The following is a 25,711-nucleotide window of genomic DNA, read 5'->3' as shown; positions in this document are numbered from 1 at the left end:
AGTTAAGAGATTTGGAGTCTTATAATTATATGGGCCATAGTATAGTCAATAGGGAAGGAGACTGCTTCAGATCTTTTATTTCCTATAGTGTATCCGCAAGACATGGTCATTTCTTTTTTTTTCCAATAGTATATAAAACTATTGACTGTTTTGAAGTTTCCATAAAGAATATATAGAGCTTCCAATCAATAAATATTCATTGTTAATGTGTATACCCAAACATGTAATGCATACATGTGGGAACTGACATCTGCTATTAATGAAGCCCCAGGAGCTAATGTTACAAACATTTGACTATTTGTCTCTTATGATTTTCTCACTGTAATACTGCTAACACGTTTCTTCCAATAGAAATGTCCATATCTTTTACTTTCTATGACCACAGTACTACAGATCAGGTGTTATTTGCTTCTTCCTTCTGAGTTCTTTTTTTTTTTTTAATGTTTATTCACCTATTTAATAGAGAGAGAGAGTACGTGTGGGGTGTTGGGGTGTGGGCAGAGGGAGAGGGATAGAAGCAGATTCCTCACTGAGTGCAGAGCCCTATGTGGGGCTTGATCTCACAACTCTGAGCTCATGACCTGAACCAAAATCAGAAGTTGAATGCTTAACTGACTGCACCACCCAGGCACCCCTCCCTTCTGAGTTCTTGACCTTATACTCCTGCATGTCTTTGAAGATCATTTTCTTTTCTGCTTTTAGAGTAGCTCACCACCCCATCATTAATTTTAATAACCTGTATTTCTGCCAGTCATCTCCACTTTTCTCTTGATGCTTTTTCCATACTTCACTAATTTTATGGGGAAAGTTGGGAGTTTATACACTTCAGTCAGAATTCTTATTGCCTTCATTTGAACTAACCACTCATAAAAGTGCCATTTGGTACTTTCACATCCATTTCCTTGTACTTCTACTGTTTGTAGGTTCTCTCTCTCTCTCCTCCCTGGCCCTGCCTCCCCACATATACACTTTCTCTCTGACTCTGTCTTCCAAGATCTGAAGGTTCTGGGTGACTAATGTTAGAGTTTAAGAGTAATGTTAGGTAGTCCTATCATTCACTGTTTCATTCTTGCAGAGCTCCCAAAACTAAAGTGCTTTATGCAAACAAACAACCCCCCCCAAAAAAACCCAGAAAAAACCTATATAAATGGAAATTAGAATACTAACATATTATAGCTGAACATGTATGTGATAGATAAGCACTAGAACACAGAGCATTGGTAAAAGCAGAACTGAACAACAAGGTCCAATTGAGGAGACCCGAGTAAGTCCTCAAGAATCCATAAATTAATGTAAGCCTGTGAGGAAAAAGAAGATGATAAGCCTGCCATTATAAGTCAGGCCCTCTGTGATTACCACATGGAGGTAGACAATAGAAAAAAAGTTCTGACTTCTGCCTGTAGCCAAGATGGAGTAACAGAGACTGAATTTACTTCCTGCCTGAAACAATTGGGGGAAAAAGATAAAATACATGAAACAATGGTTTTCAAGACCATGGAAATCAGACAGTGAAGGTTAGTAATTCCTGAGAGGCAAGATGGAGTAAAAGGGACTGGATTTACTGCCTGCCTGAAATAAATGGGAAACAAAAAAGATAAAATATGTGAAACAACAGTTTTCAAGACCATGGGCATCAAACAAAGAAGGTTAGTAATTCTTGAGAGGGAACAAAGTGAGCCCTATGATGACCCTTGCTTATTGTCCTGAGAGAGTTTCTAGGTCAAAGCACAAGGAGGAGGAAAGAGTTGGAGCCTTTTGGGATCCCTGTGCTGAGGAGATAGAACTGAGAGTCTGAGGAGAATGAAGCAGCTAGATTTCATAGGACAGAGTACAGAATGAAAAGATATACAAAGAGCACCCCAGATAGCTGCAGAATATTGAGTATATTTCAGGAGTCTGATTAGCACATATGTATAAGGAAACTACCCAAGACCAAGGAAACAGTCGTCTTCAAAGATAGGAAGGAACAGTGCCTGATACTCAACACAGGTCCAAGAATAGTACATGCTCCCATCAAACAGACTGGAAAAACCTAATTCGCAGGGCATCAGAAAGAGTACTTAGGAAGGTCTTGCCTTAGTAGTAGAAAGTAAATAGTGTGGACTGATGCATTCTGCTAAACAAATCATAAAAGCAAGAGCCAAAAATATTTTTTTTTAATTTATGTAAATTAACCACATCCCAGAGAAAGACTCAACAAGGTAAAAGTTACAATGTCTTGCAGCCAATTAAAGATTAACAGGCATATATAGAGGCAGGAAGACATGACCCATGACAAGGAGGATACTTAATCAAACCAATCTAGAGACTACGCAAATGTTAAAATTAGCAGAGAAGGACATTGTTCATGTACTCAAATTTTAAGTAGGGATGTGGAAGATATAAAAAACATCCAAATCAAACTTCCAGAGATGAAAATTTCTGTGTTTGATATGAAAAATACACTAGATCTTTAGTAGCAAATTAAACATTGATGAATAAAATAATACAGTTGAAAGCATAGTAGTATATACTACATAAAATGAGACACAAAGAGAAAAAAAAATTAGTTGAAAAGAACATTAATGATCTATGAGACTTCAAATGACCAAGTAAATGAATAATTGGAGTTTCTGAAGAAGATGGGGAGAAAAAATAATGGCCAAAAACTTTCCAAACTATATATTTACCCCCAAGTCCACTGAAGGCGCAGGCACATGAAAAAAACCCTATGCCAAGGCATATGATAATCAGATTCCTCAAATCAGTAATAAAGTAAAAATCTCAAAAATAGAAAAATAAAAACATATAAAGACAGAGATAGAAATGACATATTTCTCAGCAGGAACAATGCAGTTAGGAAGACTTCTTTAAAGTTTTGAAAGGAAAAAATCTGTCAATGCAGAATGCTTTACCTTGAAAAATTATTTTAAGAACACAGACAAGTTAACTTTTTCAGACGTGCAAATGATGAACTACTGTGTCACCAACATACTTACACTACCAGAAATGTTATATCCTTTACGTTGTAAAGGATTTAAGATTTTTCTCAAAAATGATACTAGGAAAATGACACCACAAGATGTCCCAACTCTACATAAAGAAATTAAGAACACTGGAAATGGTAACAGCATGGGTAAATATATGACTTTTTCCTCATCATTTAAATCTTTATAAAATATGATTGATTCTTTAAACCAAAATGTCATCAAGTGTTCTGTAATGCATACTAGAGAGTAAATATTTCCAATTTTGAAGGTGGTAAAACCTTTATTGCAATTACTCATCTCTGCAGTTGTAGATTAAAGCATTAGATAATATGTAAACAAATACATGTGGCTGTATTTCAGTTAAACTTCATTTTCAAAAATAGATTATTTTAGTTTGGTTTTTGTTGGAAACAAAAATAATAGCAATGTTTAATGGTGTTTGTAACATTTATAAAAATACAATGCTTAGCAACAATAGTATAAAAGCCAGAAGGAGAGAAATAGATGTATACTATGGAAAGGTTTTTTTCTATATATGAAGTGAGATGATATTACTTGAAAATAGATTGAAAAGTTAAAAACGTATACTATGTCCTAAAGCTACCAATATGATTAAAAAATAAAAAAGGTATAGCTGATAAAACCTATAAAGGAGATGAAATTGAATAATAAAATATAGTTGATTCATCAAAAAGAAGGCAGAAAAGAGGAAACATAAAGAAAGTGATGGGGAAAATGAAAAACAAATATGACCATATCAATAAGACCATATCATATAATCATTGATAGGACCATTATCAATAGTTATAATAAGTGTAAGTAGTCTGAATACCCCCAATTAAAAGCAGAGATTGTCAGATTAAATAAAAAAGTAAGACTTGCTTATATGTTGACTACAAGAAACACACTTTATTTATTTTTTATTATTATTATTATATTATGTTAGTCACCATACAGTACATCCCCGGATTCCGATGCAAAGTTCGATGCTTCATTAGTTGCGTATAACACCCAGTGCACCATGCAATACGTGCCCTCCTTACTACCCATCACCAGTCTATCCCATTCCCCTACCCCCTCCCCTCTGAAGTCTTCAGTTTGTTTCTCATAGTCCATAGTAAGAAACACACTTTAAATATGAAGAAATAAAAAGATAGAACAAAATGTGCAAATACAAATGAAAAGAATTCTAGAATGACTATGTTAATATCAAAGTAGATGTCAGAGAAATTTTACCAGAATATTACCAGAAGTAGAGGAAACAGTTTCTGATAAATGATAAAGGGGTCAGTCAAAAGAATATAAGAATCCTAAATGTTTATGTACCTAATAACAGAACTTCAAAATACATAAAGACAACATGGATGAACCTTGAAGGCATTATCTAAGGGAAATAAACCAGACACAAAAGAACAAGTATTGTATGATGCTACTTAGATGAGGTACCTAGAATAGAGATGGAAAATAGAATGGTGGTTTCCAGGAGCTGGGGGTAGGAGAATGGGGAGTTGGTGTTTAAATGGTATGGAATTTCAGTTTGGAAAGATGAAAAAGTTTTGGAGATGGTTATGGTGATGATTGCACAACAATGTGAATGTATTTAATGTTACTGAACTATATACTTAAGAATGGTTAACATGATAAATTTTATATATATTTTGTCAAAATAAAATATATGAAGCAAAAACTGGTAGAACTGTGTTGAAAGATAGAGAAAGCACAATTATAAGCTGGAGAGTCCAATACCCTCTCTTAACAGCTTATGCAATAAGTAAGCAGAAAAGCAACAAGAGTATAGTAGACTTGAATGACATTGTTAAACACCTTGACCTGACTGACATTTTTAGAATACTCCATGGAATGACAACAAATACATAATTTTCTCATGTGCACACAGGATATTTATCAAGATAGACCATGTTCAGTGCCATAAAACAAGCCAATAAACTAAAAAAGACTGAAATCATACAAATATGTTCTCTGACCACAATGAAATTAAGTTTGAAAGTAGTAACAGAAAGATCTCTACATATATCATCCCTAAATATTTGGAAAGTAAACAACACACTTCTAAATAACCAAAGAAGAAATAAAAGGGAAGTTAAAAAGTATTTCAAACTGAATGGAAGCACATTTCAGAACTTGTGGATTTTTCTAAAGCAGTATTTGGAGGGAAATTTATATTGCTGAACATCTATATTAAAAGAAGGCTCAAATCAAAGACCTCAGCTGATAAATTAAGTAACTAGTAAAAGAACAAGTTAAACCCAAAGTAAATAGAAGAAAGGAAATAATAAAGATCAGAGTGAAATTAATAAAATAGGAAACAAAGACAATAGAAAAAATTAGTAAAATTAAAAGTTAGCTATTTGAGAGGATCAATGAAATCGATAAACTTGTAGCCAGACTAATCAGGAAAAAGAGGAGATACAGATTACTGCTGTCAGGGATAAGAAAGATGACTTCATTGTGGACACTACAGATGTTAAAGGATAATAAGGGAATATTATAACAACTTTATATGCCAATAAATTTGATAAGTCTCATGAAATAAATTCCTTTAAAGATAAGAATTACCTGAGTTTACCCAAGAAGAAAGAGATAAAATGAATAGCCCCATATCTATAAAGGAAACAAATTATAGTTAAAAAAACCTCTCCTCAGGAAAAACCCCAGGACTAGATTGCTTCAGTGGTGAATTTAAGGAGGAAATAATGCCAATTCTCTATAAAATCTATCAAATTGAAGGGGAGGAAATACTTCTCAGCTCATTTTATAAGACCAGCATTACTCTCACCCCATAACCAGAAACATGACAAGCAGAGAATTTCAGAACAATATTTTGCATAGATGAAAAAATTCTAAACAAAATTATAGCAAGTTGAATTAGTAATATATTAAACAGGTTAATGCATCATGGGTTTATCTCAGGGATAGAGAACTAGTTTAACCTTTGAAAATCAATGTAACTCACCATATTAACAGACTAAGAAAAACAATATCATCATATAAATACATACCAAAACAAAAAATCTCAGCAAAGTAGGAATAGAAGGAAACTTCCTCCATGTCATGAAAAATATCTACAGCTGACAATGATGAAAGACTGGATGCTTCTTTCCTAAAATCGGGAAGGAGAGAGGATGTCATTTAGTACAGTCTTTTAAAATCCCAGCAAATTTTCTTAGTAGAAATTGACAAGCAAACTGTACAATTTGTATGGAAATGGAAAGGACCCAGAAAAGCTAAAATGACTACAAAAAAGAACAAAGTTGAGGGCTACCACTACCTGATTTCATAAACTATACAGCTATAGTAGTCAAAACAATGGCATTGATGTGAAGATTTAAAAAATAAATCAATGGAACAAAATCAAATCCAAATATAAACCCACCTACATGGCCAACTGATTATTGACATAGGTACACAATTAATGTGTGGAGAAACTGGAACAATTGGATATCCGTATGTAAAAAAAATGAACTTGGATCTCTATATTGCATTATATATAAAACTTAAAATGGATCATAGACTTCAATGCAAAATCTAAAACTATGTAAAACTTTTAGAAGAAAACATTGGAGAAGCATCATGACCTTTAGTTGAACAGAAATTTCTTAAATACAACAATAGTATAATCTATAAATGAAAAATTGATGGATTTCATCAAAATTTTAAACTTCTGCTTTTCAAAAGACACTGTGATATAATTTTTTTAAACCAAATATTGGGAAAATATATTTGCCAAGCATGTATCTGGTAAAGGACTTGTATCCAGAATATAGAACAAATTCTCAAAACCCAGCAGTAAGAAAACAAAGCAATTTTTTTTTAATGGGCAAAAGATTTGAACAGATGCTTCACCCAAAGATGTGGCAAATGCATAAAAAGATACATCATCGGTCAATAAAGAAATACAAATTTAAACCACAATAAGATCCTTCTACAACTGTTAAAATGGCTAAAATTTAAAAAGTTGGCCATATCAAAGGTTGGCAAGCATGTAGAGGAGCTGTAGCTCTCTCGTATACTGCTGATGGGAATGTAAAATAGTGCAACCTCTTTGGAAACAGTTCGGCAACTTCTTAAAAAGTTAAACATGATTCAGCTATCCTACTCTTAAGTATTTATCCATGAGGAAAGGAAATATATGTCCATATAAGCATTTGCACATGAATGCTCATAGCAAAAATCTAGAAATAACCCAAGCATCCATCAACAGATAGATAAACAAGTTGTGGTATATCCATGCAATAGAATACTAATCCACAATATAAAGGAATGAATTATTGATACACAAAGCAACATAGATGAATCTCAAAATAATTATGCTACATGAAAGAAACCAGATAATATACACTGTATTATTCAATTTATATAAACTGTAAGAATGTAAACTAATCTATAGAGTAACAGAAAGTAAGTTAGTGGTTGCTTGGAGATGGGAGAGTGAGGAATGAAGGATTACAAAAGGGCAATGAGACTTCTGATGGTGATAGATGTTCATTATCCTGATTGTGGTAATGTTTTTTCACAGATGTTTACATAGATTAAAGCTTATCAAATTGTACACTTTTGATAATTATAGTTTATTGTGTTTCACGTTTACCTCAATAAAGCTATATGTTAAAAAAAATTTTATTTAACCTAAATGTGGGGGGAAAAAAGCATTTTTCCCAACAAATGGATCATTGGTTCCTAAGGTCTGTAGAGTAGACTGTATTACTTTAGCAGTGTTAATCAGAGTTATAAATTGAATCCCTTTATAAAAATAACATACCCAGGCCACACACACCAAGAAATTCTGAATCAGTAAGTTTGGTGTGGTCGCATGTTCTGTTCTTTCAATTTATTTATTTTAATGGTGGTAAAATATATAAAGCATAAAAATTACTGTTTTAATCATTGTAAGCTTATAGTTCAGTGGAATTAAATTCATTTACATTGGAGTGCAACCATCACTGCCATTCATCTTCAAAATGCTTTTCATTTTGCAAAACTGAAATTCATACCCATTCACCACTAATTTCCCATTCTTTCCCCCCTAACTCCAGGCAACCACTATTCTTCTTTCTGTATGTATAAATTAGACTATGCTGAGTATCTCATATGAGTAGAATCATGCAGTATTTATCCTTTTGTGACTGACTTATTTCATTTAGCTTAATGTCTTCAAGGTTCATCCACAGCATGTCTCTGTCTTACGTAGAATTTTTTTTTTTTTTTAAGATTTTATTTATTTATTCGACAGAGATAGAGACAGCCAGCGAGAGAGGGAACACAAGCAGGGGTAGTGGGAGAGGAAGAAGCAGGCTCATAGTAGAGGAGCCTGACGGGGCTCGATCCTATAACGCCGGGATCACGCCCTGAGCCGAAGGCAGACGCTTAACCGCTGTGCCACCCAGGCGCCCCTGTCTTACGTAGAATTTTTTAAGGTTGGATAATAATTCCATCATAAGTATACACCCCATTTTGTTTATCCATTCATCTATTGATGGATACTTGGGTTGCTTCCACCTTTTGGCTATTGTGAATAATGTTGCCTTGAATATGGATGCACAAATATCTATTCATGTCACTGCTTCAAATTTGAGGGGCATATACTGAGAAGCAGAATTGCTAAATCATATAGTAATTCTATTTCTGGCTTTTTTAGGAGCTTCCATACTATTTTCCAGAGCACTGAACCATTTTACTTTCCCACCAGCAGTGCACAGGGGTTCCAATTTCTCCAGCTCCTTGCCTTCTGTTATTTTCACATCCAAAGGGTGTGAAGTAGTAGGTATATCATTGTGAATGGATTTGTATTTCCCTAATGATTAGTGATTTTGAGCATCTTTTATTGGCCATTTGAATATCTTCTTTTTAAAATGTACATTAAATTTTGTTAGCATATAGTGTATCACCTTCTTTGAAGAAATGTCCATTCAGGTTCTTTGCCCACTTTTTAATCCAGTTGTTTGGGTTTTTTGGTTGTTGAGTTTTAGGAGTTATCTATATATTCTGGATATTAATCTTTTATCAGATATGGGATTCACAAATATTTTCTCCCATTGTATGTGTTACTCTTTTACTCTGTTCATAGTGTCCTTTGATGCACAGAAATTATTAATTTTGATAGAAGTTCAACTTGTCTATTTTTCTTTTGTTGTATCTGTGCCTTCAGTGTCATATTCAAGAAATGGCCAAACCTAATGTCATGAAGCTTTTCCCCTATCTTCTAAGAGTTTTATAGTTAGTTTTATCTCTTACATTTAGTTCTTTGAGCGTCTCTCTTTTTTTTAATGCATTGTGTATGATTTTGACGCATGCTCTTGTTTAAAAAAGAAGTACTGCTTTAGTCATACTCTAGTGCTGCTGTTTAAGATTCTGTGGCTAAAAAATAAGGTGTTAGCTGGAATGGGACTCTATTCCAGACAGAGCCATGGAATATTTGAGAAGTTGTGGTGTCAGAAGCTTTATCAGCTTCAGAGTTAAAATTTTCTTGTGTTTTTCTAAACTAATTAAGTTCCCTTTAAAGTAGCTGCGTATCCCAAGGAATATGGTCCTTTGGCTGATTTTGTCCCTTGATCTCTGAAACCAGAGCAATTATAACATTATGGTTTTAATAAGTTTAGGAGTGGGGATGGGATAAAAAGTAACATAGTCTGTCAGGTGGGATCTGGAACAAGAGGTTGGCCTTGTTACTCCTGTTACAGGCCAGTATCTTTACTGAACCATTTGTAGTTTTCACTATGGTCTCTCAGTCTTACCTCTTCTCCCAGAATTCCAATGTGTGAAGAAGTGAGGTGTAGGAGCATACCAGAAAGAAACTACCCTCTGAATTTTCATCTAAAGCTGCTTTTAAAAGGCTATTTAATGCTTGCACAAGAGTACAAGGTAGGAATCAATCATGAGATTCAACTGATAAGATGAGAGACAGCTAAGCATTCTGGAACCTCAACTAAATGGTTGGGCAAAACACATGTGGGTGTGTCCTGTGATAATTTTTTCTGTTCTTTGTTCCCAGAGCTCTCAGATGTCAGATGTGACTAGCAGAGAGCTCCATTCCCAAGCTCAAGAACAATTGCAACACTTCCTTATGGGCAGGGCCCTAGAAGAGAGAGCCCAGCAGCACAGGGAGGCTCTGATGGCTCAGATCTGCACCAACATTGAACAGTTAATGAGTATGTGCTCATTCCATTTTTGTCTTCTAAAATGAACAACCTGTGTGAGATTTTGTGACATCCAAAATCTTCAGAAAGAAAACACCATTTAATGGTTTATTAGCCTATCTCTTGTCCTCAGAAATTTCTAGATCCAGAACATGGTATCACATGATCTTTTCAAATAATGCAGATCTCGTAACCTTATTGGCTGCTTCTCCCAGCCTTGTTGTCCTTCATAGGTATCAACTCAGACAGCAGTTATTAATTATAAAGATGCTGAGCCCTACTAGCCAGATTCTATTGTGTAGTCTCAAAAGCTTTTGATCATATTTTAGAAGTAGATGATGACAGTAATTACCATGCCATTTTATAATTTTTAATGAAGTGCTTTCACAAAAGTTAATTCATCTGCTCCCCACAACCACAGGTACATTTAGTGAGAGATCTCTTCCATGAAGCCACAGTGTTTCAGTCCACCTGTGAAACACTTTTAGTATATATGGAGCAGAGAAGGCCAGAGATCTCTATCTAGTGCCATGACTTGAAAATTTTGTATTTTTCAATAGATAAGTTGCTGTAACTGAGTTCATATATAGGATGGGGTTCTGCTATATTTTAAAAATTCATGTTCTTCAAATCATCTAAAAAAAAATCTACACTTTTTTTTATTCTTTTCTTTTAAACACATTATGGGGGGTGGGCAGTTGCTGCCAGCCACACCTACAACTTGTGAATAGTCATATGCTATCTATAGCTAGCAATGATGATAGATTCAGAGTTGGAACCCTGTCCCTGCCTACTATAGCAGAGTTCCAACTCTGCAGTTTCCTACTTGTATGGTACAGAGCTCTTCTACTCACCTGTTTATTTTCTGTTTACTACAGAGGCACCAAGTCTGAAGGAGGCAGAAGGGAAGGAACCTGAGCTCTTCCTAAGTAGATCCAGGCCTGTGGCAGCCAAGGCCAAGCAGGCCCATCTCACCACCCTGAAGCATATACAAGCACCTTGGTGGAAGAAGCTTGGGGAAGAAACAGGAGATGAGATTGATGTCCCAAAGGATGAGTTTAGTGTAGAATTAGGAACTTTATTCATTGGTGGAACCAAACCCCCTTAGGGAGCTACCCAGAGAAATGACACAAATCCTTTATTTCAGGAGATTATATTGGTTCTGCCTCTGGCAGGCTAGTAGACTAGAACTATCCTAACTCATGGTTTTCCAGAGATTCCTCTCCAAATAAGATTTGCAGTCAGTAAGCAAAGAGTTGTCTTCTACCACTAGGTTCTCTTTTCCTTTTTCCACATCACCATCCCTGGCCACACATACAAATTAGTGTGACTTTTATTGTGGAAATAACCTCAGCATGGCATTCTATTGCTTATATGAAATGTGGTATTTCTTTTGTTTTGCTGTTTTCCTACTAAAGGTGTTTTCTAAATAAATATTTTCAACAATTATTCTCAAAAACTTGTTAGGATTACTTCAACTTTTCACATTTATTATTTATAATTCATATTTTTCTGCTAATATAAGAACGGTGCTCTTGTCCCCTTTTTTTGGATGCTATTTATTTTTTTTATAATATTTTTTATTATATTATGTTAGTCACCATACAGTACATCCCTAGTTTTTGATGTCAAGTTCCATGATTCATTACTTGCATACAACACCCAGTGCACCATGCAATACTTGCCCTCCTTAATACCCATCACCCCTTGTCCTTTATTAAAGGGAGAGAAATGGTCATTTGAAGGGTACTCCACTATTTCCCACCAAACAGTGGTTGAATTCATTTTTTATCTTGTCATTTCTAAAAGAACTACATTTAAAAAAAAAAATCCTAGGATTCAGCACAAGAAAAAAATCCTTCAGATAAAATTCTGTTAAACTATGAGAATTATATAACTCAACGGTTCCCTTTGTCTTATCTCTTATGAATCTCAGAGCTAAATATAATGCTTAACTTCTGTTATGATCCTAGGTACCGATATACTTATTTGGTACCAACCTAATACTTTCTGATTTTTCCTATTTATCTTTAATTGTGTTTTCATATCAGAAGCTGTTGCTTTTTTTTTTTTTCAGAAGCTACTTCTATTTGTATTTGTAACAATATGGATTTTAAGTTAAAAACAATTAACAAATCATGGACCCACTACCATAAGGAGCCTAGAAGGTACTTTTTGTATAAATGAGTGAAAATACCAGTATTTCTAGATGGGAAGACCAAATAGTATAATGTCCAGTCCTCCAAAATTTAGTAAAATTCTAGTTAGTATCCTAATGTAATTATTATTCATAGTTGGGAAAGAAATGTATATAATTCATCTGTGATAATCAGATGGAAGCTCTGGTTTCACTGAGAAAGTAGAAAGCTATGTGAAAATGTTGCTTCCATGTTAAAAAAAAAAAAGCCAGATAATCTACAAAAATAATTTTTCTTCAGCCTGTCTGATAGTTGAGGCCTCAAGACAGCCAAGTAAATTGAGATGGGACTCAGTATCTGTGAAATGAGCTATTTCATCTTAGGAGAGCACAGGAGACAAAGGTAGCTGGATAAGAAATCAGTTAAAACAAATTCTTAAAGGCCAAGTATGGGGTAGCATGTCAGTTTAGAATATCTAGAAGCTTCAGACAGGGAACTCAGACCTTCACCAAACACAGGAAAGGTTGGGAGCAGGGCAGCAGGCCTGAGAAGATGCCCTTCGTGGTGCCGGCAAACATGATAGGCTGCTGTGGGTGACATGATCAAAGTCCTGCCTGCTTTCCCAAACCCTTCTCTTAAAAGCCTTAGGCTGCTAGAGCAGGAGCTATAAGCCCTCTTAACCTCAAGGCTCAGAGAAAATTACACTGTATGTAAGGAAGAAAAAGAAAAACTCTGTCTCTGGGGGTAGGATAGGAAACACTGTAGCCCCAGACCCCAAAAGAAATCCAGCGTTGCCAAGGGAGATATGGAAACAAAATTCCCCTCCTGAAAGAGAGACAAGAAATCATCTTAGCCCCAGAAATCCTACACAATACAAAGCAGATGTCTGCTAATGCTGGGTAGACAACCTTGCCTGCCAAAGACCACCACAGATAATGACTGCCATCGGGTAGAAGGATAGGAACCCTGAGAAAGCCCCACTTCCAATCACAGGAAGAAGAGATCTGCTTAAGATTTAGGCTAGATCAGGACAACACAACACCCATGTCCCAACAACTAGCCTAGCACCAAGTAATAAGCAATGGCAGTGTGTCACCAGCATGGAGAGAAACCTCTGTGGCAAATGGCAGTGTGTCACCAGCATGGAGAGAAACCTCTGTGGCAAAGGCATACAGGGACAGCTAAAAGTGGACACTGAAAACCTTCAAGCTCCCCAGACCCCACTCTAAGCACAAGGTAACAGCAGCTAAAAAATAATTTGAAGTCTATGGTATATTGAAGATAAAAAAAAGAAAACCATGCTAGTTCCTATAGGTGGCCATGTGGTTATGCTGGTGGGGTGGTTGGGTGAGGAAAATATTGCCTGCCAGCTCCTTTGTTCCTGGCTAAATCCCTCAGTGAACTCTGAGATTAATTTGAATTTTTTTCAAATTAATGAAACCACAGATCTAATCCCAGAGAACCCCTAGCAGGATAAATAACAGAAAATAATATAAAAATTTTAAAACACACCTCACATTGCTTCAAATCAAAAGGAAAACATCATGAAAACAGAGAAAAAATAATGTAGAAAAAAGAAAAATGATGTGCCGAGGAACAAAGGTAAGACTTTCAATAAACTTATCAGAAACCATATAAGCCAGAAGACAATGGAATGACATCTTTAGAATGCTGAAAGAAAAAATTATGAACTGAGGATTCCATATACAGCAGGAATATCTTCCAAAAACTGAAGGCAAAATAAAGATTTTTTTCCATAAAAACAAAGTTGATTATATTCATTGGCAGTGGACCTATACTATAAGAAATACTAAAGGAAGTTCTTCAGACAGAAGGAATAAGATATAAAATAGAAATTAGATCTACACAGAGAAAGAATGAAGGAAATAGTAAAAATAAAAGTAAAATATAAAATGTTTTTCTTTAATCAATGTAAAAATGTCAAATCAGTAACAATGTATTTTTTAAAGGTTTTATTTATTTTACTTGAGAGAGAAAGAAAGCAATCGTGGGGAGGGGCAGAGGGAGAAGCAGACTCCCCACTGAGCAGGGAGCCCAACCTGACCAACCCAGAGCTGGATCCCAGGATCCCGGGATCATGACCTGAGCTGAAGGCAGAAGCTTAACCCAGGTGCCCCAGTAACAATGTACTTGTGTTGTAACATATGTAGAAATAAATTGCAGGCTAGTAATAGGCCAAAAAAAAGTTGAAGGAAATATAATTGTTAAGGTTTTTAAATTATAAATGAAAAGAGATATTGTTTTTAGATAGACTATGATGAGTTGTGTATATGCTTTGCAAACCCTAAAGCAACCACAGAAACAATAAAAGAAGAGGTATAACTTACAAGATGATAGGGCAGTTAAAATAGAATCATAAAACAACTAGCAAAATAGATTTAAACCTAACTATATCAATAATGCATTAAATGTAAATAAATCATCTAGGTTTTGAGAATCTTTTACCAAAAGGGTAGACGGGAGATGAGAAATGTTTTTTAAAACTGTCTTGGCCCCTCTAAGCTCCCTTTAAATGCTTATAACCTGGCCTATTCTTCATTAGTTCATTATTTTCTTATATCCTCACCTCATAGGATATTTTTTTGCTGAAAGTTTTATTTAGATAAATTCATTTATCTAAATTCAAAAGTTTGTTAAATTTTCACTCTGCCAAGTTTTTGCAGGTGACAGGTTTATAAATAAATAGTTTCACTGCTACATAATATAAGTAGCCAGTTTTCCAGTCTCCTTGCAATTTTTCCAGCCTATCCCTGCTGCCTGGTCGCAAAGCTAGTGCCATGAATTCTAGGTTTTTTTCATGGCAGTATCCCATATCTAGCTATCAATTTCAGTATCATTCATTACTATATCACAAACCACCCCCAAACTTAGTAATTTAAAGTAACAACCATTCCATCTAAGATCAAGTGCCATATTGACCCCCCACCTAAAAACACAAAAACAAACCATGTATGAAACAACAGGTTTGATTTCACTGAACATCAGCGATGAGGGAAAGTCCATAGGAAACAAATGAGGTGAACTCAATGATTGCCACAGTTTAATGTCATGAGACAATATCTAGGTTATGGTGTGTCCTTCCCAGCTTCTGCCTTCCATCTCATTTCCTACACTCACATATAGATGTCCTCCATCACATTTCTTTCATATTCCTAGAGGAATTTGCTGGCATTGCACAGAAACATTCTATTCATCTGTTCGGAGAAGAAGGGACTTCACATACAACACTGTGGTTCTATGCCTCTTTCTAGAATTTTTTAAGAAGCTTGCTTGACTATCATTTCATGTACTCTCCTTTTGGCTATGATTATGCCCTTTGTTCGCATGGGGAAACTGAGGTACTAAGACACGGTGAGTTTGTTTCAGTCACTCTTATCACTTTAATGTTATAATGAAAAGACACTGAGTGAATGCTCAGATACTTGGGCTAGGACTCAATCGTATGGAGCAGGGCGATGACATTGACAGGCTCAGATTTCCACTCTCTTTCTGACACGTTGTCCAGCCAAAGAAACATGCATGGAAAGCATCTCTTTCTTTCCCTGTCTTGTGCATTCTATGCTTCCTAACTCTTCCCAGTTGGGTTTTCTGCCTCAAGCTTTGACAATCACTAGCCAATCAAAGCCTATCCCAGTCTCTCTCCTCCATCTACTTCCCAGTGCCCTCAAGTTTCCATGGTGATGGCAAAGCCAGGGGTTTCCTGTTGATGTCAAGAGGCAGGATAGAAGAGTCCTGCTCTTCTGTGAGCAGAGATGATTGAGTAACAGAGCCAGAAACAGGGAGAAAGGGAATGAATGGCAGGTGGTAGGTGTGTAAGTGGGGGTCCCTGAATGTGTAGGCAAATGGTGTGGAATACTTAAGGTGTCTGTGCATGAAGCCATGAGTGTACAAAGGGATTGTGTGAGTACATGTGAGAAGACTATGTTCTCATTTTCTTCATCTTGCTTTATTGTGTTCAATGTCTCCTTTGCTGCCAGACAACACATGTGAACTAGGTCAGAAATTTATATTCAGATCCCTATACCTCCTTCCTCAACCAGTAGGGCTACTATCTTTAAAGGCTACTATCCTCTTTCCCCAAAGTTTGTCTCTTTGTCTCTCTGTCTCTCTCTTGATCTTAACCCTGAGGGTCTGGAGATGGGGGCTATCCTGGTGGGCCAGTTCTATTCTTTTCCATTAATTTTCTCTCAGAGGTGGGGTAGATACTAGAGCCTAAGGATAGGAGTTGGGCTGCAGAAGAGCTGAGAGGACCCAGGTTTCAGTTACTCTCCTTTCTGACACACACAAACAAACAGGTTATAATGGCCTTAAAGCTCCTCTGGTCTCATTTTTAAACTTCAGACAGTTATCCAACCTTTAAAATATCTAACGTGCAAATTATTTCCAATCTTAATTTTACAGAAAAGGTAGTCCTCAACTAATTTTGATTTCAGTAATGTAGTTCTTAACATCTAATTGAACTCAATAGCATTCAAAAATCTATTCTCTGGTTTAATTCTTCAGGTAAATGAGGAAACAACAGGACAGCAATTTTTCCTGGAATCTTTGTTTAATTACACGCTTCAGTTTTGACAGTATTTACTGACTGCTATAGAAGATAAAGATATTGGCACACTTTTATGGTTTCTTCCTTTTTTCCTTTAAGTTTTTGTTAGTTTTACTTATTTTTAAATTCTAATAACATTGTGTTCTGTTCTATTACTTTAGCCTCCACGTGGTTCAATTTTCATTTTATATTGAAATAGATTTAATGCTAAGACCACCAGTGTTCAACCATTATGTATCAGTTACTGAGTATTTTGAANGTGTGTTAATAATGTACAATTTGGTGGGGCGCCTGGGTGGCTCAGTCATTAAGCGTCTGCCTTTGGCTCAGGGCGTGATCCCGGCATTCTGGGATCGAGCCCCACATCAGGCTCCTCTGCTATGAGCCTGCTTCTTCCTCTTCCACTCCCCCTGCTTGTGTCCCCTCTCTTGCTGGCTGTCTCTATCTCTGTCAAATAAATTAAAAAATCTTTAAAAAAAATAATGTACAATTTGGTGAATATTTACATGTGTTAAGAAAACCCAAAAAATTCCTTCAGGGTCAGCATCTTTTTGTTTATAATTCATTATAGACTGTATTGGGGAACAGGTAAATGCCTCATTAATTTTTCTTCTTTAGGTTATGCAATGCTAGCTCTTTTTTCCCCCTTTTCTCATAAATACTGTTTTCATTTTTATTGGCTATTCTCTATAGACTCTCCAATATTTATTTATTTATTTATTTATTTTTTTAATTCTCTAATATTTCTTAATTTCAGCATATATCCTCAGATATTTTGGAGTACCTTACCTATCTGTCCCAGTGACTGTGCCAGGTGCTGGGGATTGAAAGAAAGAAACAAAGTTCTCTCAAGAGCTCTTTGTCTGGAGACAGAAAGAGGAGAAAATGATGACACAGCATGATAATAGTATAAAACAAGTGTTTCAGATTCAGAGACAGGAGAAAGGAAGCCTGATCAACTCTCTGTAAGTAAAGGGATTGGAAAATTGGGAGCTTGGCCTAAGAATGTGAATAAGAGTTTAGAGGAGAAAAAAGTTAGACTGGAGAAAAACCTATGGATCTACCAAGTGTTTGATCAGAAGTACTCAGAGTTAAGAATTCAATGGCTGAAAAAGTTTTGTGATACTTTAGTGTTTAATTCTGAATTTGACAAAGAGATGTCTTTTCAGGTTTGGAATGTTAAATTCTGGTTAACTCAATCCAGTTTTCTCTTTATATCCTTTAAAATAGCCTTATATTCAATTTGGGCCATGGACTCAAAAGCCTGGTTCTGCCCTCATCTAGCATATGGACCTACATAGGTCATAGCTACACATCTACCACAGTGTTGTTGAAAGAGATTCCAAGCTTTTACATAAACATTTTGGAAAGAACACTTTGCTTTTATTAACTCACTGTTAATTATAAAATAGACTCTACTCCCCACTCTCCAGCAGTAATGAGAGTTCCAGATTGTTGTCAGGGCTTTCTCCCCTCCTCAGTCTCTAGTTTTCTCTTCTTGATTGTTTTGCATTTTCTTACAGCAAATCTTAATCAATAATTAATGTTTAGCAAGCTTTTCTTTGCCTGGGTTCTTAGCCCTGGTTGCCTGTAAGAACCACCAGAGCCTTGCTAGTGAAAGTGTGGTCCATGGGTCCCAGCACTGACATCAGGTGGGGGCTGTCAGAAGGCAAAATTTCAGATGCTACTCCAGATCTATGAAATCAGAATCTGCATTTGAATAAAATCCTTAGGTAATTCATATTTACATTAAATTTTAGGAAGTGTAGACCTAGGCGCTTTTAAAAATTCAATTGCTGTGGCCCACCTCTAATTTAATATTCCTAGGGTGAGTTCCAACCATTAATGTTTTTTAAAAGCCCTTTGAGTGATTCTAATTTGCAGCCACAGTTGAGAAACCACTACTTGTTGAGTTTTGGTATAGAAAGAATATCCACAATTTTCTGTATAGTCTATTAAAATGTTCCTCTATTTTCTAATTACCTGAGGCTGTATTTTCTTCAAATGCTTTGAGCAAAACAACATATCACAACAGATTGAATACAGAAGCAGATATGAGAATCCAATTTTCTTCTCTTAAGCCAGATATTAAAGAGCTTTGCAAAAATGTAAAAAAAGTACCCTTCTTTTCTTCAAAACTTCTGTTAACATATAATAATTTATTATTATTACTTTTTAATGCATCAGTAAATAAGTATTTTTAATATTTATGTTTTAATTCTTTGTTTTATTATGTTGTAATTCTAATATGGTAAACATCAAGAGAAATAAATAGCAGTTTACTAGAGCCGGCTCTTACTGGTTTTTAACCAAAGCTGATTGTTATATTTTTCAGGAATATTATGAAGTTGTACCATAAAAATAAATTATATACAGAGGATTCAAAGAAGATGTTGGAGTAGTAAGCACCCGGAATCTGTCCACTCACCTAGACAACAATTGCACTGGTAGAATATGTGTCATATGACTATTTTGGAACTCCTGAGTCTATGGAAGGTTTGCAACTTTTAGGGGGAGGTTTGGAAGATAAATTGCAGTTAATTTTAGTCAGTTTCAGTTCTAAGCACAAGATCAGCTACCTTATCCTCCACCTCTGCTCCCCACCCTGGCATCCTGGCAGGTAGCTTTGCGTGTTTCTGGAGCAGCTTACATACAATTTGTCTAAGCCAGGGTGAGCAGAAGGACCCTGTCCTCCAAATACTGGTGATCTGTGCTTTGGTCAATGACTGCTGCAGAGATGCAGACAAAAAATAGGGTGGCCATTGTTGTTTTACCTACCTCCATTGTTTCAAGTCACTCCCCCTGTGGCTGAAGTGACTTACAGGGGATTTAAAGGGATGACGCCTCTTTTTACCCTCCCCTCATTTTTTTTTCTTTTTCCTTTTTGGAAGCAAGACATTAAAAACTAGGACATTCAAGGGCGCCTGAGTGGCTCAGTCGTTAAGCATCTGCCTTCAGCTCAGGGCGTGATCCTGGGGTTCCGGGATCAAGCCCCGCATCGGGCTCCTGGTCCGCTGGGAGCCTGCTTCTTTCTCTCCCACTCCCCCTGCTTGTGTTCCCTCTCTCGCTGGCTGTCTCTCTGTGTTAAATAAATAAATAAAATCTTTAAAAAAAAAAAAAAAACTAGGACATTCAAAAGCAGCTATGCATGAAAATGGCCCACCCACTGATTGAAGCCCTCTTGAGAGCTTATAGAATGGTGCCTTATATATATTTTTTAGTCTCTCCACTATGCATGATGCACATTGAGGTGCTCAATTAGCAATTGTTAAATAACTGAGTTCTCAGTGTTTGGCTAACTATTAGTCAGATGTTTAACCCTAAGATGCATCTGTTTGGTCAATGAATACCTGTAAGCATTTATGATATAAAAGAGGCTGTGCTAAATGGAAAAGACAGATACAGTATCTGGTAATGGAGCTTGTGTAGAGATAACATTAAACAAATAAATGATTTAGTATGAAGATGATTATTTTGCAGGGAGTGATGTGTATATGAGAGTAATTAACTTAGTCTGAAAAATGACCGGAAGAAGCCTCTGAAAGTGAATTGAAGAATGAACTGACCAGTTGGAGTAGGAGGATAGGTTCCAGGTAGAGGGAATATAAAAAAATGTCTATTCAACCAATTTATTGTGAAGGAGGCATTCAGTAACAATTTATTGAGTCTAGATTTATTTAGCACACATTGACTTACCTTGCCATTAGGAAATCTAAGCAATTTTAAGTGCCCTGTAATGTAATATGCTCTCAAGAATAAATAATAAGCAGAATAGAAAGATTAATCAAAATAAATAAAATTCAAGTAGTGAATATGGAATGAATAAGTTAGTTTCATAGAATGCCCATACAGCACAGAGAAGACAAGACAGTTGGCGCAAGCTCTCTAGAATGTGCATCTCTCAGCACTACACAGGCATAAAGAGGAAGTCAATATCTTAATGGAAAACAGTCTCCCAGGGAGCAGAGACTCAACACCTGTGTCCCCAATGGAGTCCTGTGAGGTGTCTTATTACTGGGTCTATAAATTATGCAGCCAAATCCATCATTCATATTAATCAGTCTGTGTTTCTTTTGCCTGTTGGCCTAATTAAAATGTATGCAAGGAAAGTAAACGAGAAGGTTGGCAATCTTGAGCACTGAGAGAAATAATGCAGGAGACAGGCTAGGGTTGCATTTCCTTCAAGGATCAGAAGGGAGGCTGTTAATTGCTGTTTATACAAAACTTCTTAATAACTTGGTATTGGTTCCAGATTGAATACACCTTCCTAAACAGTGTGCATAGTACTGTAAAGTAGTAAATGGATAAAATCTCTTAATTGTTAAAGAAATCTGATAAAAAATCAAGTGGGAGTTTATTGAGTAGGACACACCTAGGACAATTTAGAGATAATTAGGAAGTCCATAAACTTTCTACCGATATTGCTGTATATGCAAATCTTCACATTTATTAGTTATATCTACAGTGTGGGGTGACTTTGTTAATCAAGGTGATGCTTTAGTGATAGAGTCCTTGAAAGTACCTAGGAAACATCTCAGAGATGTCAGTTTGATATGTAACTTGAGTTCCAGTGGCCTTTTTGTGTTAACATAATGCATTAAGTATAGCTGTATCCTGAGGAAATTTTATAGTTTTTGGGAATTCTACAAAAGAAAGCCCTGCTACATTCCCTAAGGTACGTGATAAGAAGATTTTTCAAACTGATGGCCTGGAGAAGTCCACATCACAAAGCTAGCTTAGTGGCCTGAAATTTTTTCTTAGATCCTAGATCAAAAATAAGCCATATCGGGAGAGGAGTTAAGATGGCGGAGGAGTAGGGGACCCCTTTTTCAGCCGGTCCCCTGAGTCGAGCTGGATAGGTACCAGGACCAGCAGGAATATCCACGGAATCAGCCTGAGACGCAGGAAGATACATCTGGATCTCTACAAATGAACATCTCCAGCTCTGAGTATTGAGGTAGGAAGCGGGGAGCCGTGAAACTGCGCACAGATATCGGAAGATAAACGGAAGGGGGAGGGAGCCGCCGTGTCCAGCCCCGGGAAATGGTAGCCACCTGCATGGGGGAGCGGGCGGACCGCGGACCCGCACCCTTGAGACAGCAGACTGAGACCGTGAGCCGGGAGCGCGCGCTACCAAGCATCTCACAGAACTCCAGAACTCCGGTGTGCTCACTGGATCCAGACTGAGACCGGGAGCTCCGGGAGCGCGTGTGGGGCGGCTGGCGGCTAGCGGCTGGTGGGCCNGGAGGGCCACCTGCACGGGGGAGCAGGCGGACTCGCGGTCAGCACCCGTGAGACACCAGACTGAGACGGGGAGCTCCGGGAGCCCGCGCGGGGCGGCTGGCGGCGGGCGGGGTTGGAAACACAAAGGACAGAGACGTGCCGGCCCTGGAAGTGAGGGCTGGGACGCCGGGTGTGGGGCGCACAGCCCGGGATGCTGCAGGGTTGAGCAGCACCAACAGAAACAGAGTTAAAGTGGCCAGAACATCAGTGGAGAACGATCCGCGATCCCTCTGTTCTGAGACAGAGGCTGAATTTCAGCCGCTGCTGCTCTCTCAGAAGAGGCATAGCAAACCGCCAGGGAAAGCCGCCAGAGAACAAAAGCCCGGAAATACCGGCTCACAGGGTGCCCATCCCCATCCCCCCTCGCAGGGACACGGAGACTCTACCCAAACAGGGTTGCCTGAGTATCAGCGCAGCAGGCCCCTCCCCCAGAAGGCAGACTGAAAAATCAAGAAGCCCACAACCCAGGTTGCCTGAGTGGTGCAGTCATTAAGCGCCTGTCTTCTGATTCGGGCGTGATCACAGCGTTCTGGGAACNAGGCTGAATTTCAGCCGCTGCTGCTCTCTCAGAAGAGGCATAGCAAACCGCCAGGGAAAGCCGCCAGAGAACAAAAGCCCGGAAATACCGGCTCACAGGGTGCCCATCCCCATCCCCCCTCGCAAGGGACACAGAGACTCTACCCAAACAGGGTTTTCTGAGTACCTGCAGGCAGGCCCCTCCCCCAGAAGGCAGGCTGAAAAATCAAGAAGCCCACAACCCGGAGCGCCTGAGTGGCGCAGTCACCAAGCACCTGTCTTCGGATTAGGGTGTGTTTACAACGTTCCGGAAAGGAGTCCCTCATCGGGCTTCTCCGCTGGGAGCCTGCTTCTCCCTCTCCCACTCCCCTGCTTGGGTTCCCTTTCTTGCTGACTGTCTGTCTCTCTGTCTCTCAAATAAATAAATAAAACCTTTAAAGAAGAAACCCACATCCCTAAGATCTCTATAAAACAAGGGCGCACGGCCTGGGTCCCAGTCAACACTTGGGCTCTGGACAACCCTGCAATCTCTCTTCATCAGAATGACGAGAAGGAGAAGTCCCCCCCAGCAAAGAAAAGATAATGAGTCTGTGGCCTCTGCAACAGAAATAATAGATATGGATGTATCCAAATGATCAGAAATGGAATTCAGGGCAACAATGGTCAAGATGATGAGTAGACTTGAAAAAAGTATTAACCAAATTGTTACTGAGAATATATNATGACGAGAAGGAGAAGTCCCCCCCAGCAAAGAAAAGATAATGAGTCTGTGGCCTCTGCCACAGAATTGGCCTCGGCCACAGAATTAATACATATGGATGTATCCCAATTATCAGAAATGGAATTCAGAGCAACAATGGTCAAGATGATGAGTAAACTTGAAAAAAGCATCAGAGAAAACGTTGCTGAGAATATAGAATCCCTAAGGGCAGAAATGAGAGCGAATCTGATAGAAATTAAAAATTCTATGAGCCAAATGCAGTCAAAACTAGAGGCTCTGATGGCCCGAGTCACCGAGGCAGAGGAACGCGTTAGCGAATTGGAGGATGGGTTAGTAGAAGAAAAAACGAAAATAGAAGCTGGTCTTAAAAAAATCCACGCCCACGAATGTAGATTACGGGAGATTACTGACTCTATGAAACGATCCAATGTCAGAATCATCGGCATCCCTGAAGGGGTGGAGAAAAACAGAGGTCTAGAAGAGATATTNCAGTCAAAACTAGAGGCTCTGACGGCCAGGGTCACCGAGGCAGAGGAACGCGTTAGCGAATTGGAGGATGGGTTAGTAGAAGAAAAAACGAAAATAGAAGCTGGTCTTAAAAAAATCCATGCCCACGAATGTAGATTACGGGAGATTACTGACTCTATGAAACGATCCAATGCCAGAATCATCAGCATCACCAAGCGGGTGGAGAAAAACAGAGGTCTAGAAGAGATATTTGAACAAACTGTAGCTGAAAACATCCCTAATCTAACAAGGGAAACAAGCATTCGTGTCCAAGAGGCAGAGAGGACCCCATCCAAGCTCAACCAGGACAAACCTACGCCACGGCATGTCATAGTGCAATTCGCAAATATTAGATCCAAGGATACAGTATTGAAAGCGGCCAGGGCAAAGAAATTTCTCACGTACCAAGGCAAAGGTATCAGGATTACGTCAGACCTGTCTACAGAGACCTGGAATGAGAGAAAGGCTTGGGGGGGCATTTTTAAAGCTCTTTCAGAGAAAAACATGCAGCCAAGGATCCTTTATCCAGCAAGGCTGTCATTTAGAATTGATGGAGAGATATAGACCTTCCAGAATCGCCAGTCATTGACCAATTTCATAACCACGAAACCAGCCCTACAGGAGATATTAAGGGGGGCTCTATAAAGGTAAAAAGGCCCCAAGAGTGATACAGAGCAGCAAGTCACAACCGATACAAAGACTTTAAAGAGAAATGGCATCATTAAAATCATATCTGTCAATAATCTCTATCAATCTAAATGGCTTAAACTCTCCCATAAAACGCCACAGGGTTGCAGATTGGATAAAAAGACATGACCCATCCATTTGCTGTCTACAAGAGACTCATTTTGAACCCAAAGATGCATTCAGACTTAGAGTAAGGGGATGGAGTACCATCTTCCACGCAAATGGACCTCAAAAGAAAGCTGGAGTAGCAATTCTCATATCAGATAGACTGGATTTTAAACTAGAGGCCATAGAGAGAGATACAGAAGGGCACTATATTATTCTTAAAGGAAGTATTCAACAAGTGGATATGACAATTATTAATATATATGCCCCCAACAGGGGAGCAGCAAGATACACAAGCCAACTCTTAACCAAAATAAAGAGACATATAGATAAGAACACAGTAATAGTAGGGGACCTCAACACCCCACTATCAGAAATAGACAGAACACCCTGGCAAAAACTAAGCAAAGAATCAAAGGCTTTGAATGCCATACTCGACGAGTTGGACCTCATAGATATATATAGAACACTACACCCCAGAACCAAAGAATACTCATTCTATTCAAATGCCCATGGAACATTCTCAAGAATAGATCATGCTCTGGGACACAAAACAGGTCTCAGCCAATACCAAAAGATTGAAATTATCCCCTGCATATTCTCAGACCACAACGCTCTGAAATTGGAACTCAACCACAAGGAAAAACCTGGAAGAAACTCAAACACTTGGAGGCTAAGAACCATCCTGCTCAAGAATGACTCGATAAACCAGGAAATCAAAAAACAAATTAAACAATTTATGGAGACCAACGAGAATGAATACACAACGGTCCAAAACCTATGGGATACTGCAAAGGCAGTCCTAAGGGGGAAATACATAGCCATCCAAGCCTCACTCAAAAGAATAGAAAAATCTAAAATGCAGTTTCTATATTCTCACCTCAAGAAACTGGAACAGCAACAGAGGGACAGGCCTAACCCACTGACAAGGAAGGAGTTGACCAAGATTAGAGCAGAAATCAATGAATTAGAGACCAGAACCACAGTAGAGCAGATCAACAGGACTAGAAGCTGGTTCTTTGAGAGAATCCATAAAATTGATAGACCACTGGCAAAACTTGTCC

General features: G+C 37.9%; 1 protein-coding gene across 2 annotated transcripts in view; it reads left to right on the top strand.

Annotated features, from left to right (window-relative positions):
• IQCB1 (IQ motif containing B1) overlaps positions 1-19,878 on the top strand; it is a 68,279-nt gene extending 48,401 nt beyond the window's left edge. The window contains exons 14-15 of one of the 2 annotated variants that reach the window (XR_004624954.1): positions 17,586-17,793; positions 19,164-19,878. Coding sequence is in view for 1 of the 2 variants with exons in the window: in XM_034659303.1 (XP_034515194.1) it covers positions 9,979-10,135; positions 11,002-11,231 (387 nt within the window). In the remaining variant the exon portion in view is untranslated. Of the gene's footprint in view, positions 1-9,978; positions 10,136-11,001; positions 11,583-17,585; positions 17,794-19,163 lie in introns of those variants that run through there. The other variant, XM_034659303.1, reaches the window with a different exon arrangement.
• Positions 19,879-25,711: the final 5,833 nt, after the last annotated feature.

The sequence above is a fragment of the Ailuropoda melanoleuca genome, chromosome 1 (assembly GCF_002007445.2).
Source record: "Ailuropoda melanoleuca isolate Jingjing chromosome 1, ASM200744v2, whole genome shotgun sequence".
NCBI classification, from domain to species: domain Eukaryota; kingdom Metazoa; phylum Chordata; class Mammalia; order Carnivora; family Ursidae; genus Ailuropoda; species Ailuropoda melanoleuca.
This window is presented reverse-complemented; position numbering and strand designations above follow the sequence as displayed.